Genomic DNA, 21,076 nt, shown 5'->3' with positions numbered 1-21,076 from the left:
AAGAGCAAATGACCATTCTCTGGCTCCTCTGCCACTCTTTTGGGAACTGCTGCCAGGTTTGCCACAAAGCAAGTAATTGCCCAAAAGTCAATACATTTTAGTAGCCTTGGGGGTAAATATGCTACTCATAGACGCAGCAAAGAAAATACATAAACATTCTTACCTGGGTTAGCCAATCTGCTGCTTGTAGGCCCTAATATTTGGTATGGATCTGGAAAAAAATATTTTATTTACTATCTGTGAAAACATTTATTTATATTGACAGACAAATATAAAGAAAGGTTACACTTTATAGGGCTACCTTTCATTATATAGCATTTGATTGCAGTTTCTGAAATGCAACTGTTTCCTAAATATTTATACAATTTTAGATTTCCTTGTACCTATATAACTAAAATTACCTGTGAAAAAATCCATCTAGGGGGTTCAAAAAGATGCTTGAAAAATGGAATGTTTATTACTAATTGTAATATCTCATTATTATTAATTATATCTAGGCATGGTGCTTCAGCCTTCAAAGTTTAAAAACAAGTAAAATTTCGTTATTTTATGTTTTAAGAAGGAGTGCCAGAACACTTGGAAACTAATTTAAACGACAGAACATGCAAAGTATAATTTTCCGTATTGTATCTTTTCTGTATTGGAATTTGCAAAACATCAGGAATAATTAATAACTGGCAAATAGGAAGTATATACAAGTCACAGAGAATATAAGCTTTAGTTAAAAAGAGGGAGCAATATATATGGGCTTTATCACAAACATCAATCATTTCATATTCATTTCCATATTCTTACCTGGCTGTGAACGTTGCTGATCAACGCTTTTATTCACATTTTGGCTTCCTCCAATAGGAGGGCCTGGAAGGTGAAAAAAAACAAGAGGTACAGAGAAAGAATATAAGGTAAAAAGGCAAACATTTCTAAAAAGGCATAGATATTTAAAGAATACCAACATCCACTGACAAGACCCACTAGGCTGAATACACTGTTTAGATCAGTGCTCCAGCCTACTTGGTCTTTAAGGGTGGACACACAGGGGCAGATTTAGGCTGCCAAGTGCAAATGTGGGTAAGCATGTATCTCATTCTGACACAGGAGCCCAGATTCGAGTTATAGTCATTCTTCTGTTTAACATGATAAGCATAGCTGCAGAATTCACAAGCTTTCTGGATTGCATTAATTAGAATTAATGATGGTATAATATAGTTAACAATTGCCATTTTATAGACACAACAAGAAATGTTTGGGAAATAACATGTTAAAAGTATGTTGTTATCATTTAATATTTAAATAATATGTATTATTATTTGTATGTAACATTTGTTAAACAAACACTTACTTTTTGTGACAGGTGAGCTCAGGGAATTTCCCCATCCAGATCTTCTTACTGCTTCATAGGAGGGATCTATGAAATAAATAATCATGCATATTAAAAAACTTTTTGTAAACCCAAATATAACATTTTGCCAAATGAAAAAAAATTAATACTAAGCAACTAATTAACACATTAATTAACATCAATGTTTTTCAGTACACATAAATACAAGTGAAAGCAGTATTTGTCTGTTTCTTTCTGCTCTATTGGATCAGACTCTTCAATGTTTTTCTACAGCCAAGTTTTCTTCATTGTCTTGCATGCTTCTTTAGAGATCAATTAAAGGAGAAAAAAAGGCTACTTTAACCGCTTACCTTTTACCCCGGGCTGGTGCCCCTGTTAGGAGAAAACAGCACCAGCCCGGGGTACCTGCGAGCGTGGTGGTCTCCTCTTCCTTCTTCGCACACCTGTGCATGCGCAGTAGAGTGAAAAGCCGAACTTTAACAAAAGAGTCGGCTTTTATTCTACTATGCATGCGCCAGCCCAGGGATTTTGACCCAGAAGGAAGAGGAGACGCTGGTGTGGTTTTCTCCTAACAGGGGCACCAGCCCGGGGTAAAAGGTAAGTGATTAAAGTCACTTGGGGGTGCCTAACATTTTGGCACCCCCAAGTGACTTAGCCTTTCCTTCTTCTTTAAAAAAGAACCAGCAGGGCAAAGATGAACAAGGGACAGGTACTGCTTTTAATTACAGTTACATTTATTGCTCTAGAAAAATCACAGATGCCCATTCACCAAGTGCAAATATTATTTGGGGGGATATTAGAGCAACAGGATGCTATGGGCGTTCCAAACGCAAATGTTCCTGTCTTGTGTGGATGGATGAACGAGAGGTCCACAAACAAGCACCCAGGACATTAATACTTAAGTGAGTGGAAGATCATTGTGTTTGGCTTCTTACTAAGAGACCTGGGACTGTGGAGACTTGTTCCCTCCCATTATCACTCTTGCCCCATTGCACCTAGCTGACAAAAGACGCAATGACACTGTTGTGTGGGTAGAGTTCGGCCACAGCTTTATTATCAAATACATAATCCAAAATTAGTCCTTGCCATGTATATTCAACTTTTCCAAACAATAAAACATTTTGTTAATGAAGGCCGGCCACTGCGAATGCAGTGGGCATGTAGAAGCCATAAGACAACATCAGAACTTAAATGGCCAAGGACTACCCCCCGCCATTTTCTGTGACAAACCACAAATTTATATTGATATGATAATTTTTTTTTTTTTTTAATAAACAGAGTGTGCTGAAACAGGGAGGGTGGGAGGGGGATGCCGCTTGGTGGAATCCGGAAGCAGAGTGGCAGCAGCAGCGCGGGAATGCAGGCACAGAGGAGGGAGGAGAAGCGAGCAAGGGAGGGCTGCCCTTTCCTGACTGCACTGGCTGGGTAAGTTAACCCCTTACAAGCACGGAGGGAACAGGGCCACAGCTGGCTCCACAGTCCCTCTGCGCTTTCATTATTTATTTAGCGCTCTCTAGGTCAGCTGAAAATATTTCCTGTAAGCACAGAGTTATGTGATTAACAGGGCTGGAATTAGGGGTAGACAGATGAGGCATGTTCCTAGGGTGCAACAGTAGGGGGGCACCAGGATCATACCTATTTTGTCTACCCCAGTTTGGAACCCTCACTACCTGCCTTAACTTCCTTTCCCCTGTCTTCAGAGCAGCTGTGTGTGCAAGTTTGTGCACATACACTCACGTGCATGCACGTGAGGAGCAGTCAAGTGGTGGGCAGCTAGCCGAGGTGCCTAGGGAACCCGACCAGCTTGTCCCTTTGCTGGTGATTAACTTTGGTTTATTTTCTCTTATTTTTCTCTTATGCACTACATGGGTGCAGTGTTGAACTAAGTCGCCAGGGCCTGGTGTGCAGGGTCGGACTGGAGGTTGCAGGGCTCACTGGGGCTCCCGCCCTAGGGGCCCTGCAGGTGCCCCCGCCGGCCGTATCCCCAAACCCCCCCTCACAGGGTCCCCCATCTGACATCCTCCCCTGAGCGAGTGTAAATTTAAAGAGTAAGGGGAGGAACGGTTCGGTCAGTGGAGTGCCAGCAAGGTCGGGTCTGGGCCGCCGGGGCCCACAGTCCGACCCTGCTGGTGTGCCATGATACACACTGAATGAGTGACAATGCAGCATGGTCACATATGATGCGACTTTTTCTACGATTGCGCAACTTTTTCATATTTTTCGCGTGAAAAAATCGGATACATTTTGCCACTGTTTACAATCGTTTGGATGAAAATTTCAGATCGCCAATACGATATTATCGTGACTAATACCATTTTTTCGTAAGCATTTTCGTGATATTTGCGATATTCAAAAATTTTCGTTTCCAATCCGAATTTTTCCCATTCGGGATTCGAACTCGTGTTTTGATAAATCTGCCCCTTAGGAAGGGCATTTAAAAATGTTCAATTTGTTCAGTTTCTTGGTGTCAAAATCCGATTTTGTCACTGAAAAACCCCCAAATCTTTGTCTTTGTCACCATCACATATTTGGCTCCAGCCAGGGCCAGAACTAGTGGCAGGCAGAAGAGGCATTTGCCTAGGTGCAACGGTGAAGGGATGCTGGGGCATGGACCTCTTTGCTGCTTGCCACTAGTTTCTGCCAGTCTATACCCTGAAGTTCGACCAGTGTGAAGTCCTGCTAAATTATGAAATTAGTGCGGGCGAGCTGATGCGGGGGGATTTCTTAAGACAGTGTGTGTGTGTGTGTGCGCCGTGTTGCGCAGTGAGTGGAGTGGAGCCCCAAAACCTAAGCTTGCTCCAGCCCATGGCTTGTGACAGTTAAAGTGGCTATATATACACCTATTTTGAAAAACCATAGATTTTTCTTAATTAAAGCAACAGGCAAAAAGTACATTTAGCAAAAAGCCAATTCATTGAAGAAGGGGAAATACTAAGTAAAAGGAATGGCTTAGTAATAAAATGTATACGATTTTTTTTAAAAATGCATAATGTTTTCCATGGTTATAAAAAAAAAAAACCACACAACAGCATTTTCATATTGCTAAATAAAGCTTAAATATGATTATAAAGTATCACATTCTTCTAAGCTCATAGATTGATGAAATGTAAATAATTATTGTCATAATATAGTCTCCACTTAGAGCAGCAAAGTTCTGGAAACAAAAAGGTTAAATAATATTTAAGATTGCCAGAGTTTTCTGAACTTCTAGAGCCAGAGATTCAGACACCACCCACGTAAATAGAGAGTGTTTTAAGAAAAGAGAGTTTTAGGCTGACACAGCCAGGGAAGGCAGCCAACCTCCCTGGAAAACAGCAGCTACCCATGTCTACACAGCCAAAGAAGAGGATTATTAGACTGGGAAGCACAGACCTTTTATCTCCCAGGAAACAAACGGATACTTCATTTTCCATATAGAGATCTGTCCTTTCTCTTTTAATGCTGGTATAGACAAATTAGAGTCACCGTGCATCCTCACAGAGTTCACTGTTATTTAACTAAACAGTGTGTTCTTATTGTTCACAAAATAATTTATGAAAACTCAGAACATTAGGGTAATGCTTTGTTTTGTATAGTTTCCATCATCATGTATAGTTTTCAACATCATCCTCTTTCTGGTTACCTATATTTACAAAGCACCTAAACCCTGGTAAATAAGTTGAGCCAATATATTAAATATTTCCATTACTGACAACCATGCTACTTTTAGTATGAGAAATAGTACCACTAATACTGTCTAGAGCTATAGAGTGCACCTGCTGCCCCCAATACCTTGGTCATGAATAATGAGCACTTCCTGAACAAAGCACCAGTTCTTCAGAGAGACCATCCCAGCTACATGCAGAAAGCACATGCTCTGAAGAACTTGCAAAGGGGATTATTGGCTCAAAACTACAAGATCTAAGGGGCAGATTTATTAAACTGTGAGTTTGGAGTTAAATACATAAAAACGCACCCACGTTCTATTCATTCCTATGGGATTTTTAGAAGTGTATAATTATCAAATGCTGAGTTCTGACTTTCACCCATTGATAATTACACTTCTAAAAATCACATAGGCATGAATAGAACATGGGTAAGTTTTTATGTATTAAGCTCTAAATTCACATTTTGATAAATCTGACCCTAGTTGACCAATTCTGGTAGCTGCATCAGTGCCTATGTCACATAAAATGTTTGTGTATAGTAAAGGAATCTTGTCAATATCACTATTTTATCTCACTACTATGTATGGAATTTAACAACAGACAAAAATCTCGAATTGGATTTCGAATGAGCAAAACTTGAATTTTCAAGCCTTATTAAGTGCAAAAAACCCCAAAAAATTCAATACATAAAGAATTTGGCATCTAAAACTGCTGAGTTCATGTAGAAGTCAATGGAAGTTGTATTATTAAAATTCAAGCTATTTTTCATTTGAGTTTTTGAGATTAGGTCAAAATTTGAAAATGATAGAATGGTAGAATGTAATTTCACTGTGTTCAAGTTGTGTTTTCATGTTTTTTACTCTTGAAGAAGGGGAAGTATTACGATTAACTAATATTAAAACTAACTTTAATAACCACATGGTATTTTACTTATATATTATACACAACCTTTTAACTGGTCACCATTATTACTATTTTTGTACCTATTTATAGCCTACAACTGAAATACTGCTATCTCTTATAAAATTAAATTCAAAGGAGAAGGAAAGGTCAAATCAATGGGGCCCCACTGATATTATTCACTTACCTGATACCCCAGGCTGGTTTTCCTGTTAGCAAAAAAAAAGCACCGGCCCACAGTACATGCAGGCAAGCAATCCTCTTCCATCTTCTTCTTCGTGCCGGATGCACATGCACAGTAGAGTAAAAAGCAGCACTTTGACAAAAAGTCGTCTTTTTTACTCTACTGTGCAGGTGTGGGCAAAACAAGAAGGAAGGTAAAGGATTGCTTACCTGCATGTACCCTGGGCTAGTGTGATTTTCTGCTAATAGAAGCATCAGCCTGAGGTATCAGTAAGGTATTGCAAGCATTGGGGGGGTGGGAGGTTAACTTTCCTTCTCCTTTAATAAAAATGACCACTTCAAAACAATAGAAAAAACAAAGGTTTTTGCATAATGATAAAAGGGGAACCTCTACATTTAGCAATTATGCTAAATGGGATGGGGGGAACTGTATTTTTATTGATTTGAGAACAGTGATATGAATACAGTTTGAAATAAAAGGAAGACATGTAGAAGCCAGAAAACGGATCACTGCCAGTGATGGAGAAAAGTTTGTTTAAATGGATTGAAAGGATACATATTCAGGTTTTTGCTAATAGATTTAAAAGTTGAAAACCTTTATAACCAATCACTTTTAATACAGACTTAATAAAATACTTGTTCTTTTACTTGCAGAAATGGATGGATAATCATTACTTAGAATGTGTCCCAGACAGGCTGTCAGGTTTAATTCCACAAGCTGGAGTCGGACTCTGGGACAGGCATAGCTGGGAGAGTCCCATGTGAGTTGAGTTTCCTGCCTCCACCCCCCAAGTTTAACACAACCAGTCTTTGTCTCTGGCTTCCCGTGAAAAAACACAGTGGCCAGCCGCTGAGGTGGGTCAGAACGAGAAATCAGACAAAACATTAGCTAAGGAATTTCAAAGGAAAACAATTAAAAAAAGAAAAAGGCCAGGAAAAAAGAGACATAAGAGATTGAAAGATGATTGAGTAACATACTAAACATCACAGAGAGACAATAAGAAAAACAGAATAGATAAAACTGAATATATAACATTAACTAGAACACACTGAAGGTAGAAGCCTTTTTTAAATAAAGTTTACGTAAAGCAAAACATTTCATATCATTATAAGACCTGATTGAAATGTTTTAATCCCTAGCAAAACACCCACCATTTCTATTTCCAAGCAGCAAGGTTTAATAGACTTTTTTCTATTACCTGTGCTGTAAACACACTACAAATACACTGATTTATCAAAGATTAAACTGGGTAATCCAGAAGGATTATCTGCAATTTTATGATATTGTATGCAATATATTGAAATTTTTTAAATGGTCTGAAAAGCTTTTGGAGATTGACACATTTACCAAAGATAGACCCATTTATTCACAGGAGTGGAGAAACGTTTCAGGCTATTCTCTTCCAATTCAATCAAGCACAGTATAAACTAAATCTCCATTAGGTGAATATAGCACTTAGAACTGTATGGAACAATTCTTGATTTTCTCTGCACAAAAATATCAACTATCTATTAAAACTTGAATTTGTTAAATGTTTTATTTGTTTTAAGAAAAAGTTTAGTTCATGGATATATGATTTTTGCAAGATATTTATGGCACCTTTTTCAGTGAAAAGTGTTTGCAGCTCAATAACTGGTGTAAACCATTCATTTCTGAGACGTAATTATACTACTAAGAACATTTTCCACTAATTTAATTCTAGCAGATAATAGAACCCAAATGGAAATGTGCAAGTGATACATAAAATGTTTTTGCTTGCTTATGTTTTTACTAAAAATCTTTTGATGCTTAAGAAATGACCTTAAGAGAACATAGGAAAGCTGAGAAGGGGAAAACCACAATTTTTAATCTTTGATAAACACAGGCCTATAACATTAAGATGTGCCTAAGGGTTTGCGAGTTTGTACTGTTAAATTGTACTCTTAAAAAGGATTTCATTTTACTGCTCTACGAACAAATATAAAAAGCAAGCAATCTTACAGCCACTGTCATTTGTCATAAGACCAATCTTTTATTCTAGAGTAAAAGCAATCATTGGCCTGACATTGTTCCTTTCACTTTGACACGTATTCGTAGGCACCATTTATTATTGTATTCATAAACATTTATTTGTTGGGCACCCGTCAGGCCAGCAACCCCTAGGGAGCAAGTGTAAGTGAAGAAGTATTATGATGTATTTTAGTTCAAATGTCTGTTATAGTACCAAATAAATAGCTGAATTGAAATGATTAATACTTGAGAGCGTTATCAAATGTTTCTGCCTTTCACTGTCTCACAAATACTCCTGTTAGTTCCAGTTTCATTAGAATTTTAATTAATTTGTTAGTTGTAGCTAGCCTTGAGCAAACATTTAGTACAGGGCTTGCATTCAGCTCCTTGTGGTACTAATGTCCTAGGCATAAGGGCACAATTCACATCCAGGTACAAATATCTGCTTCCCATTGCATACTGGCTGGCATAAAAGAGAGTGTTGGATTCCATCTTCTTTCCTTTTTGCATTTGCCACCTTGCCTCCTTATAAAAAAACAATTTAAATGCTTTATGAATTGATACATAGCCTTGGATATTCTGCTTTTTCAAAAATGTATCCAGGCCCCTCTTAAAGGCATTAACAGAATCTGTCATTACCACATCTCTAGGAAGGGCATTCCACAACCTCACTGCCCTCACCGTGAAAAACCACCTACGCTGCTTTAAATGGAAGCTCCGTTCCTCTAATCTAAAGGGGTGACCTCTGGTGCATTGATCGTTTTTATGGGAAAAAAGAACATCCCCTATCTGCCTATAATCCCCTCTAATGTACTTGTACAGAGTAATCATGCACCCTCGCAAGCGCCTCTTTTCCAGAGAAAACAACCCCAACCTCGACAGTCTAACCCCATAGCTTAAATCTTCCATCCCCTTTACCAGTTTAGTTCTAGGAACATTAAATCTGATGCTGCACCTATGCACTTCAGTTGCTGTAGTAGCTAGTCTATTTAAAAAAAATTGTGGTAAATGGAGCAAAGTGGATTTACTAAATGTAGAAGCTCCACCCTCTCTCTGGCTTACATTGGCAAACCTCAAGATATTGATAGAACAGGTACACGTTAAGCGCCCTGCAAAATACTTATGCCAGTAAAGAGAATGCTGTTTCCAGGATAAAAATAACATGAGATTACTTCAGAGTTACCTCATTTTTTCCTGCTGACACACAGTGTGTGCCTGTTTTGGACAGGGCTGATCTATTCATTTTCATGTATTGTGGAGTTCTGTATCCTGTACTGGCCTTTGCAGAATGTGCCCTCATATTGTATGAGTTTAAAAGCAAAGATACATATTAAGGTAAACAATATATATGAATATATAAGAACAAACAGGAGCACACCATCCAAAAGATCAAGCCCTGGGTGCTGGCAAAAACAATAATAAAGAAGCAGAGAGCCTCACACACAGGGACTTTGCAAAAAGATAAAGCATTTATTGAAAAAGATCTGATGTTTCGAGCACTAACGGTTTGTCCCTGAAGAAGAGCACCGTTAGTGCTCGAAATGTTGGATCTTTTTCAATAAATGCTCTATCTTTTTGCAAAATCCCTATGTGTGCGGCTCTCTGCTTCTTTATATACAGTGGCTTGCAAAAGTATTCGGCCCCCTTGAACTTTTCCACATTTTGTCACATTACAGCCACAAACATGAATCAATTTTATTGGAATTCCATGTGAAAGACCAATACAAAGTGGTGTACACGTGAGAAGTGGAACAAAAATGATACATGATTTCAAACATTTTTTACAAATAAATAACTGCAAAGTGGGGTGTGCGTAATTATTCAGCCCCCTCAGTCAATACTTTGTAGAAGCACCTTTTGCTGCAATTACAGCACCCAGTCTTTTATGGTATGTCTCTACCAGCTTTGCACATCTAGAGACTGAAATCCTTGCCCATTCTTCTTTGCAAAACAGCTCCAGGTTAGTCAGATTAGATGGACAGCATTTGTGAACAGCAGTTTTCAGATCCTGCCACAGATTCTCGATTGGATTTAGATCTGGACTTTGACTGGGCCATTCTAACACATGCATATGTTTTGTTTTAAACCATTCCATTGTTGCCCTGGCTTTATGTTTAGGGTCGTTGTCCTGCTGGAAGGTGAACCTCCGCCCCAGTCTCAAGTCTTTTGCAGACTCCAAGAGGTTTTCTTCCAAGATTGCCCTGTATTTGGCTCCATCCATCTTCCCATCAACTCTGACCAGCTTCCCTGTCCCTGCTGAAGAGAAGCACCCACAGAGCATGATGCTGCCACCACCATATGTGACAGTGGGGATGGTGTGTTCAGAGTGATGTGCAGTGTTAGTTTTCCGCCACACATAGCGTTTTGCATTTTGGCCAAAAAGTTCCATTTTGGTCTCATCTGACCAGAGCACCTTCTTCCACATGTTTGCTGTGTCCCCCACATTGCTTGTGGCAAAACTGCAAATGGGACTTCTTATGGTTTTCTGTTAACAATGGCTTTCTTCTTGCCACTCTTCCATAAAGGCCAACTTTGTGCAGTGCACGACTAATAGTTGTCCTATGGTCAGATTCCCCCACCTGAGCTGTAGATCTCTGCAGCTCGTCCAGAGTCACCATGGGCCTCTTGGCTGCATTTCTGATCAGCGCTCTCCTTGTTTGGCCTGTGAGTTTAGGTGGACGGCCTTGTCTTGGTAGGTTTACAGTTGTGCCATACTCCTTCCATTTCTGAATGATCGCTTGAACAGTGCTCCGTGGGATGTTCAAGGCTTTGGAAATCTTTTTGTAGCCTAAGCCTGCTTTAAATTTCTCAATAACTTTATCCCTGACCTGTCTGGTGTGTTCTTTGGACTTCATGGTGTTGTTGCTCCCAATATTCTCTTAGACAACCTCTGAGGCCGTCACAGAGCAGCTGTATTTGTACTGACATTAGATTACACACAGGTGCACTCTATTTAGTCATTAGCACTCATCAGGCAATGTCTATGGGCAACTGACTGCACTCAGACCAAAGGTGAATAATTACGCACACCCCACTTTGCAGTTATTTATTTGTAAAAAATGTTTGGAATCATGTATGATTTTCGTTCCACTTCTCACATGTACACCACTTTGTATTGGTCTTTCATGTGGAATTCCAATAAAATTGATTCATGTTTGTGGCTCTAATGTGACAAAATGTGGAAAAGTTCAAGGGGGCCGAATACTTTTGCAAGCCACTGTATATATATATATATATATATATATTGTGAGAGATGCAATGGGAAAGGTCCTTATTTGGTGTATTTCCACCAGTATTTAAGGTAGGATACAAATGGCCCAAGGTAAAATACCTGGTTTTACAGCAGGTAATGCTGTGTTTGGAGTAAATCTCCTTTAAGGTTTGATTTGGCCAGCTGTAGGGAGCTGCCTGATTAGGCTGCAGGTGAGCAGCCAATAAAAGGGCTGTATGATTTACACAGAGGGGGGAGTTGGAATTGAATGCTGATTGAGTGAAGGTCACTCTCAGAGCAGGGCACAGAGCAGGAGGGCTGCCTGTGTGAGGAACTCCCAGAGGAGCTGGGGGTGCCACCTGCCACTGCCAGGAAGCAGAGGGAGTGCTGACCGAATGGATGAGTGCTGAGAGGGCTCAGCAAGGCTTAGTGTGAAGCCTGAGTGTTCCAGAGCGTGGAAATAACCCTGGAAGGTGAGAACCCTGAAGAAGGGACATCTCAAAACCCTGAACTGTTTATGAACTTATGTCTTTATGTTTCTGTTGGGAAGAATTGGCCCTGAATAAACCTGTGTTTTGCCTGAAGACTTGGTGTCCCTGTCTCTATGCTCCAGATCCTCTGCATGCCTGCCTGCCTACCATTGCTAATTCCCCCAAAATTGCGTGTACAGGCATTCAGCATGTCACAATATATATATATATATACACACACATTCACTCTATGCAGGGGAAAGAATATTTATTAATTCAATGTTATTTGTTTAGATGGAAAGGTAGGTAAGTAGTTCAAAGTTATTTATTTAGGTGGAAATGTAGATAAGGGAGGACAATTGGTTATAGGGCATATTTACAATGAGTCTCTACCTTACCCCAGACCCTATCAACTTAAACACTTTCCTTTGCTCTGGTACCTTTTAACGGCATCCAATTAAAATTTTCTGTTCCGCCCGACTGATGAGACGACCGATATCCAGGCCCTCGTCAATTCACCATACATACACCGAATATTGTACGAAATATCATTTTGTGCGATAATATTGGTGCGTGTATGGCTACCTTAAGACACGTGTGTTTTAGCAGAGGCAATTCTCAGTATTGTCTATGGCAGAGTATTTACTGGTGTTTAGTAGCTGTAACAAGTAGCTCCATGTGTCTTAGCCCTAAAGCAGTTACAAAAGAGCCCAGAATCTGAGAATTGTAACTACAATGGAATTTTTACTTTCCTTTCTTGTATCTTCTACCTCACTCACTGAGAAATAGAGGGTTCTCAAAATAGAATGAATATACATTTTCTGAAACCTTCTTGGTGACTTTAATTTGGACGAAACCTCTTATCAGCAACAAGGTGGAGCACTTGCAATTCGACCATCCATTTTCAAGTACCAGGTGAGGGCACGTGAGATGTTGGGAGCAGCAGTAGAATCTACATTCTGTGTATAAAAGTACCTAAGTGCCACAGAACGTAGATTCTATGTAGTGCTCTACTTCTGGGTTTGGGAGTGGAGGAGCGGCTTTTAAAGCCCCTAGGCAACAAGCAGAGGAACGACTGGCTCCTGGGGCGCGATCGCCCAGGGGCCCCATAGGAAACGACAGGCACGTTGTTACTACGTTTTCTGGGGTCAACTTACTTATTTCCCTATTTAACTTTTTCCCACTTTTACTACATTTATTTATACTACCAAAAAATACACCTGATTTATAGGCCATGAACTATGTATGCACTAACTTTATTTTGGGATCTCTAAATGCCAGATGCTTTGGTAATCCTATGCACAGTGGGCATCAAACTGTTCAGTGGACCCTTGGCTTTCATATTTAGAAATGTTTTTCCTTGGTACCTAATGCTATGTGGGAGATAAAGTGCTTGAAATTGGAAGGTTTGATAAAATTTTCAGGTATGTCATTAAAACTGCCAAATTTGGGAAAGCATTGCGTCTCTATAGTTTGGAGCAGAAAGACATGGGTACCCATTTTTGATTCGTCCTAATGTGTACTTTCCAAAAATATATGGTTTTGGGGGGTCAGCGTATTTTTTTGTTTTTACCCCACAGAAAAAGGCAGTAAATCTATAGAAGTCAGAAATCTCCATAAAACTGTACAAATTAGGTATTCGCACGTTCGGGAGACATGAGGCTTTCCAAATCAGTTGAATTTTTGTCCATAAAATAAAATATGTTTCTGGTATAAATCCCTATATCATGAAAAATAATTAATTTTTCTTTTTTTTTTGTATTTAGAGCTCTAAATCTTGTCCCAGAAGTGGAAATAAACAAAAACTCAGCCAGATTTGGAAAGCTCAGGTTCTCCTGAAAAAAATGATATATAGTTTTCCTACTTCAACTTAACTCCCCCCCCCTAAAATGAGAGAGCACAGAAAGCTTACAAAATGTCTGACACTGAGGGGAACCGAAATGTGAAATTCTGCGGGCACTTAAAGGGTTATACATCAGTGTACTGTATAATATAGCAACTGTTGATGTTTGTGTTAAGTGTTACAACCTAGCAGTTATTATTAAAAAAATTAAACCCCCGCATACAACTGAAAGCAGACCTTAAATCAGCATGTTGCTTATTACACTGCACCTGCTATTTACATCAGTGCTAAAAGGGGGAAGGAGAATAAATAGAAAGACAGCAAAGCTGAAAGAAAAGATGAGAGAATCAGCAGGAGAATCCAAGGCAGCATAGAGAGGAAAATAAAACAAAAAGAACAACTTCACAAAATGAATGTGTGCATAACAGTGTATTTTCGGGCTTAATGTGAGTATACTAAAGGGGTCTTTTGTCGGCAACCATCAAAGCTCTGGATAGGGAGAACTGACTGATTAGCTTTTGTCTTGGTAATGCACCTAGATTCATGGAGTGACAGCTCCGGTACACCCAGGTAGGGAGGCGGCTGGAAAAAGCCAGAGTGAGGAGGTACTTGAGCTCATGAGCTTATTATGTGACAGACAAAAGCTGCACCTGCAATAAGAGTGTGATTTACTATATCTGCCTTGATGGATGTGTCTCTGGCTTGCAGCAACTCAAGTGTTAGCTTACCAAACAAAGATGAGCTAAACCCTTCCCATGATACAGTTACAGCAGCAGGTCATTAAGCATTTTCCATAGACTCATATATAATGAGTTTAATAGAACTGTCCAAATCATGGTTAGAAATGATAAGCTAGGAATAGTCGATTAGGACAGTGGGCATTCTAGAAGATGTTTTGGAAATTCTGAACACATTTTGTAAACTAAAAGATTTTGCACATGCCAAAAAGGAAAAATGCCTTTTATATACAATATGCTGCAAGTTTACATATGTAGGGACCCACGGGGTTAACAATCCCTATGGCCTTATCCCCTTCCACTTCCTTCTTTTGCTGTTACTATGCAGAAGTACACGTTACCATTTTCTATTTTCCATATGTGGGTATCATTGGCCCTTAAGATGGGATGGCCACTTCCTGGGAACTGTAATAAATTGTCTGGCAGGAGGTGGGCACTTCTAAGAATCCCAAGAAGAAATACTAAGCTATACAGCTATTTCTGTCAAGGTAAAACAGCACTAGCCAAAAATCTAATGCATGAAACAAAATATATAATGCACCAAAGATGAACCCTAAATACCCTTAGAAAAATAAAAAAGGCCCCAGGAAAAATTCAGGGAGGCAGAAACTAGATATACAGAGCTAAATCTTTGTTGTTAAACTGGTATCTATCTTTTACTACTTTTTAGTTGCGAAGAGGGTTGAACAACAGACTGCAGTAAGAAGGAGTTCTAAAGAATGTAACAATTCAATGCAAAATGCATGCCTTGTTACGTCTACAACATGACAGTAATGCATTACACGTGGAAGCAATTAATGTGTGTATAGAATTATTTTTACGGCGCAATACAAAAAGAGGGAAAGTAGAGTTAAAAGAAATGTAAATATTCAGAGAGGAGGCCCTGGTCTCATACAGCTGATTAATTCAACATTGTTCGCATTGTTCTTTTGTAACTGTTCCTTAACATACACATTACACAGGCTGCAGAAATCTATTATCAAAACATTTATCTATAAAAGTTTTGACCCTTGTTTCTCAGAGCCAGTGACATACAAATCATAGAAATAATAAAGAACAAGCAAAATATTTATCTAAGAGCTGCTTTAGAGCATAACTGCATAGTCTTGCTGAGAAAATTATGACAGACTGCTGCATAGTATGTTCTTATAGCAAGAAAGTCATTTAAAATTCAGCCTTTAGGTACATGCAGCTAACAAGTATGCCAGGATTAAGTAATGAATTACAATTTCATTTGTTATTCTAGGCAGCAAACTAAGGTATAATTTGAACATAAACATTTTCGTTATAATTGTGCATATATGTGTGAATATATTGTCCGTGCTGTCCTTAGTGGGCTTGTTTAAAAATTAGCTTAATATACAATTCTTTTTGTTTCTGTAGTTGGTTACAGGAATTCTAATAAATTTTAAACCAGAACATAATCATTAACAAAACAAACAAGATTAAACCGTAGATTTCAAATTTGCATGTTACAGGTTGTTGAGTGCTGAGTGCTAAACATATGACAAGTACAAAAAGTGTAAATAAATCATCATCTGGGCAAATTGCACTCCATATATAGGTTGTGGATCCATACATAACTCACAAATTGACTGATAAGATTTGTTTAATCCAAGGGGCTGATTTACTTACCCACGAACGGGTCGAATGGAGTCCGATTGCGTTTTTTTCGTAATGATCGGTACTTTGCGATTTTTTCGTATGTTTTGCGCATTTTGTGTAGCGTTAAAACTTACGCGAAAAGTTGCGCATTTTTCGTAGCGTTAAGTTTTAACGCTACGAAAAATGCGCAACTTTTCGCGTAAGTTTTAACGCTACGAAAAATGCGCAACTTTTTACGCAACTTTCGTAATGGATACGAAAAACTCGCGTTTTTACGCAAAAATCGTATTGGATCCGAAAAATTCGTACAGAATCCGAAAAAATCGCAAAACATACGAAAAAGTCGCAAAATGTTCGTTTTCAAGTCGGAACTTTTCCAATTCGGGTCGGATTCGTGGGTTAGTAAATCAGCCCCCAAGACTACCTCCGGTACTGCCATTTGTAGAAAAACTATTAAAACATTCTGGTGGCATTTAAAGTATGTAGCTGTGTTAAAACATCTTTGTTTAAAAGTTATTGCTATTGTATTGCCTTTGCTATGTTCATTACCAATGCTCACCAAAAACAGCACTCCTAGCAATAATCTCTACAACTTTACACTGCTTACAAACCAGATGTAAAAATATTTTAATAAAGCATCTCCTAAAAACATCAGATTCTCACATTAGCTGGAAGAGGCTGACAAAATGTCATTGGTTAAAAAAGGTATACTTCCCCTTTGCATTACTTCCTTATTTTATCATAAAATTAAATGTAAAGCTATTTTTTGTAAACAACTTTAACATCAACAACTGTCAATTTATGCAATACATAATGAAACAGACCTGATAATGCTTGGTATAAAAGCCTATGGGAAGCATATTGTATTGGCTAGTACATGTTTTTGTCTATCCAGGAGATGGTCACCATTGCAATTTGCTTTCTATAGACTTTGGTTGAGACAGTTCAAGGTCTCTGAAAATGTAATTACATTGCAAAGAATCTGCTTAAATGACATTAGCCATAGGATGTATTTTAATGACACAATTGTCAGAAAAACTGCCATGAGATTATATGACATAACAAGTTAAACTAAGGAGAATGGATACTTACCCTCTTTGGCTGTCAAACGTGGTGACTGGTCTGTATGTGCCTGAGTGTTATAACCCAATGATGAACTACCTAAATAACAAATTGAGTATTTTATTTTTAAATATCTATAACAGATTGCATCCAGCTATAGTACTATTAATTGTTATAAAATGATATCCAAGACCCAATGGTGAGGGATGTGTCTTAAATCATAGTTATACAAAGTAAGGGAGCACTCACCGGCTTAGTCCCAGTATTAGCAGTGACTCGTGCATACACATCAAGGAACGCCCCCGATCCAGGCGTAGTCAATTGCAGAAAAGTTGTGGTTGTTAGATGGAGCACGCAGGACTGCTTAGTCAATAAAAATATCCTTTATTTTACTTCCATTAAAAACATGTGAAAAAAATGTGAAAAAAACAACCCCCCAGCTTAACGCGTTTCATGGCTCATGCCACTTCATCAGAAGCTTCTGATGAAGTGGCATGAGCCATGAAACGCGTTAAGCTGGGGGGTTGTTTTTTTCACATTTTTTTTCACATGTTTTTAATGGAAGTAAAATAAAGGATATTTTTATTGACTAAGCAGTCCTGCATGCTCCATCTAACAACCACAACTTTTCTGCATGTGTCTTAAATCAATATGACTATCTGCATTTCTTATAACTTTACTCTGCCACACAGAGAGACTAATTAACCAGCACTGGGCAAAATTGTACCTGGGCAGTAACCCATAGCAACTAATCATGATTAGCTTATTTTAGCCAGCTGCAGGTAGAACAATGAAAATATTGCCCAGGTGCAAATTTGCCCAATGTTAATAAAAGTCTTTCAATTTGCAAAAACATATGGTTAGACTTGTTGTTTCCTCTTCTCTTTGGCATTGAGTGTCTTTCTTTGTTAGTCTGACAGGAGTCAAGGGTAGCCTGAATGGCAAGCCCCACAAAGAAGGATAGAGGAGAATCCCACTCGCATTTTAATGAGAATTTAATAATGCCATGTGAGTGTCTATTTTAGTTTGCATATAATGATTTTAAATTTAATGGAAGACAGAATTAATTCAGATGCTAATGAATAAGGACATTAAAAAACACAAATGTTTGGCTAAAAGTTACCCTGTCTTTGGTTATGTTTGTTAATTATTTTTAATAGACAAGTAACATTAAAAATAATAGTGTTTTATATGCATAAAACCTTTACTGTTACCCAGCACAAGTAAAAATGCATTTTTTAGATTCATCATGCTAATTTTTTTTTGTGCTTGACACAACATTCATAAGACAATAGAATAGAAGGTTGTGTTTGGAGCTCACAAAAATACAATTAGCTACATTTTAAAAAAACATGCAAATAAATACATGTGTTTTTTGATGAACTGAAAAAGATGCAGAAAAAAACAGCCATTTGTAAGAACCCTTACACTGGAAGATGAACAGGTGAAATGTCATTTATATGTCATTCATGAGTCTATTCTGGTAATATCTAATAATACTAAACTCATCTCACAAACATTTGTGTTTAGGGACCAGTGATCACAACTTGGTCCCCTTTGAGAGCAGAGACAGCTCTATAAGGGAGTAACTAAAACACTCAATTTTAAACGTGCAGACTTTGCCAGTATAGTGGCATCTCTGCAATGTATCATCTGGGAAAGGCTGGTAGACACAGAAGAAAAATGGGTTAGACACGGAAGGAAAATGGAACATCTTTAAAACATTGCTTAGCAAGTATACAGATCAGTATATTCCTCTTGTAAGCAAGGAGAGGCATTGCAAAGCGAACCTTTATGGCTGAATAAAAGTGTTAGTGTCGAGGTTAGTAAGAAAAAAACGTACTTTTAAAGCATTCAAGTTAGCTGGGACAGCAGAAACTTTCATCGGGTACAAGGAAGCAAATAAAGCATGCAAAAAAGCTATCAGGCAAGCTAAAATAGAGATAGAAAGGGGTTCTGCAGCTAGGAGTAAAAAGAATCCAAGCAAGAAGGGGTGGTAACCTTATTGTCATGGGGGGGTAAGTTGGTTGATGAGAACAGGGATAAAGCAGAAATTTTGAACTCTTATTTTTCATCTGTCTATACATCTGAGGAGCCAGCTAATGAAGGCTTCCATTTTAATATGCCCAGTTCTAGTAATATAGCTACTGACGCATGGGTCACTGGAGAGGAAAGAGACTTGAACATGTAAAGGTATACAAAGATCTAGGACCGGGTGGTATTCATCCCAGGATATTAAACGAGCTTAGCACTGTGATTGCCAAGCCTCTTCACTTAATTTTTTAGGATTCATTGAGGTCTGGCATGGTACCGAGAGACTGGCAAATTGCTAATGTAGTGCCGTTATTTAAAAAGGGATCCCGTTCTCAGCCTGAAAACTATAGGCCTGTTAGTCTGACATCAGTAGTAGGAAAGCTTTTGGAAGGGGTAATAAGGGAGAGGGTACTTGAATACATTGCAGTTCAGAATACTATAAGTTTGTACCAGCATGGTATTATGCGTAACAGATCTTGCCAGACTAATTTAGTCGGCTTTTATGAGGAGGTGAGCAGAAACCTCGATGTTGGAATAGCAGTTGATGTCATCTACATGGACTTTGCAAAAGCGTTTGATACAGTACCTCACAGAAGGTTAATGATCAAATTGAGGAATATTGGCCTAGAACATAATATTTGTAATTGGATAGAGAACTGGCTAAAGGATAGATTACAAAGGATCTAGAGGTTTTTGTAGATAATAAATTGTCTAATTCCAGGCAATGTCATTCGGTGGCTACTAAAAGCAAAAAAAGTGGCATTGACTCAGCCATTCAAAGGAGAAAAGGCACAGGCACATAGCAGATAACAGATAAATGACCATTGTATTCTACAGAACATATCCGTTATCTGCTATGTAACCTGTGCCTTTTCTCCTTTTTTCCAGCTTGAATGGCTGCCCCCGTGGCTACACAGCAGCTTATTATATAAATTATAGTAGTGTTACTGTAGCAAACACACCAGTTTTACCAGTGCAGGGCAACAGTGCATTATATTTTTATTACTTTAAAGCTTTTTCATTTTTTGGTGTTACTGTTCCTTTAAACAAAAGTGGACCCAGTACGGAACCCTGAGGGACCCCACTGAGAACCTTAGTCCAAGTAGAGAATGTACCATTAACAACCACCCTCTGTACCCGATCCTGTAGCCAGTTTCCTACCCATGTGCAAATGACTTCACTAAGACCAATAGACCTTAGTTTAGAAAGCAGTCGTTTGTGGGGAATGGTATCAAATGCTGTGGCAAAATCCAAATACCGTAGATTAAATCTACTGCATCCCCACTGTCCAGCTTCTTACTCACCTCATCATAAAAAGCAATTAAATTGGTCTGACATGATCTGTCCTTCATAAAGCCATGCTGATTACTGCTCATAATGCCATTCTCTAGTACAGAACTTTGTATGTGATCCCTTAACAAGCCTTCAAATAACTTGCCAACCACGGATGTCAAACTAACAGGCCTATAATTGCCAGGCTGAGATCTTACTCCCTTTTTAAATATAGGAATGACATTAGCCTTCTTCCAATCCCTAGGTACCATACCTGATGAAAGATAGTCTGAGAATATCAGAAACAAAGGCCACTGTAAATCTGACCCTAGCTCTCTCAGTACCCGAGGGTGTATTCCATCTGGCCCAGGTGCCTTGTTCACATTTATCTTGTGTAACCCTTTAAGCACCATATCCTGTGCCAACCACTGCGTAGTTGGAGCTGAGGCAACAGTGAAGCTATTGGGTGGGACTTGGCACTCTGGCTCCTCTACTGTATACAAAGAAGAAAAAAACTGGTTAAGCACATCTGCCTTTTCTGTATCTGCTATAACCATATTGTTAATATAACTCAATGGGGCCACACCCTCAACCTGCATCTTTTTACTATTAATATACTTAAAAAACTTTTTGGGGTTAGTCTTGGCCTCTGCCACAATGCTCTTCTCATTTTCTATCTTTGCCTTCCAGATTGCTTTTTTACAACACTTGTTATAGTGTTTATATTCATTAAACTCAACTACTGTCCCCTCTGACTTATATTTCTTAAAAGCTTTCCTTTTT

The 21,076-nt window shown here is 38.6% G+C and overlaps 1 protein-coding gene across 5 annotated transcripts in view; it reads right to left on the bottom strand.

Moving 5' to 3' along the window:
- The window catches only part of fli1 (Fli-1 proto-oncogene, ETS transcription factor), a 57,890-nt gene that overhangs the window by 4,320 nt on the left and 32,494 nt on the right, over positions 1-21,076 (bottom strand). For 4 of the 5 annotated variants that reach the window (NM_001102719.1, XM_012965869.3, XM_012965868.3 and 1 more), the window contains 4 exon segments: positions 164-211; positions 796-858; positions 1,340-1,405; positions 17,018-17,086. In NM_001102719.1, coding sequence (NP_001096189.1) covers positions 164-211; positions 796-858; positions 1,340-1,405; positions 17,018-17,086 — 246 coding nt within the window. 5 annotated transcript variants of the gene reach the window in all.

This window comes from Xenopus tropicalis, chromosome 7, assembly GCF_000004195.4.
Source record: "Xenopus tropicalis strain Nigerian chromosome 7, UCB_Xtro_10.0, whole genome shotgun sequence".
NCBI lineage: Eukaryota > Metazoa > Chordata > Amphibia > Anura > Pipidae > Xenopus > Xenopus tropicalis.
The sequence above is the reverse complement of the archived record's forward strand: the minus strand, read 5'-3'. Positions and strand labels throughout refer to the sequence as shown.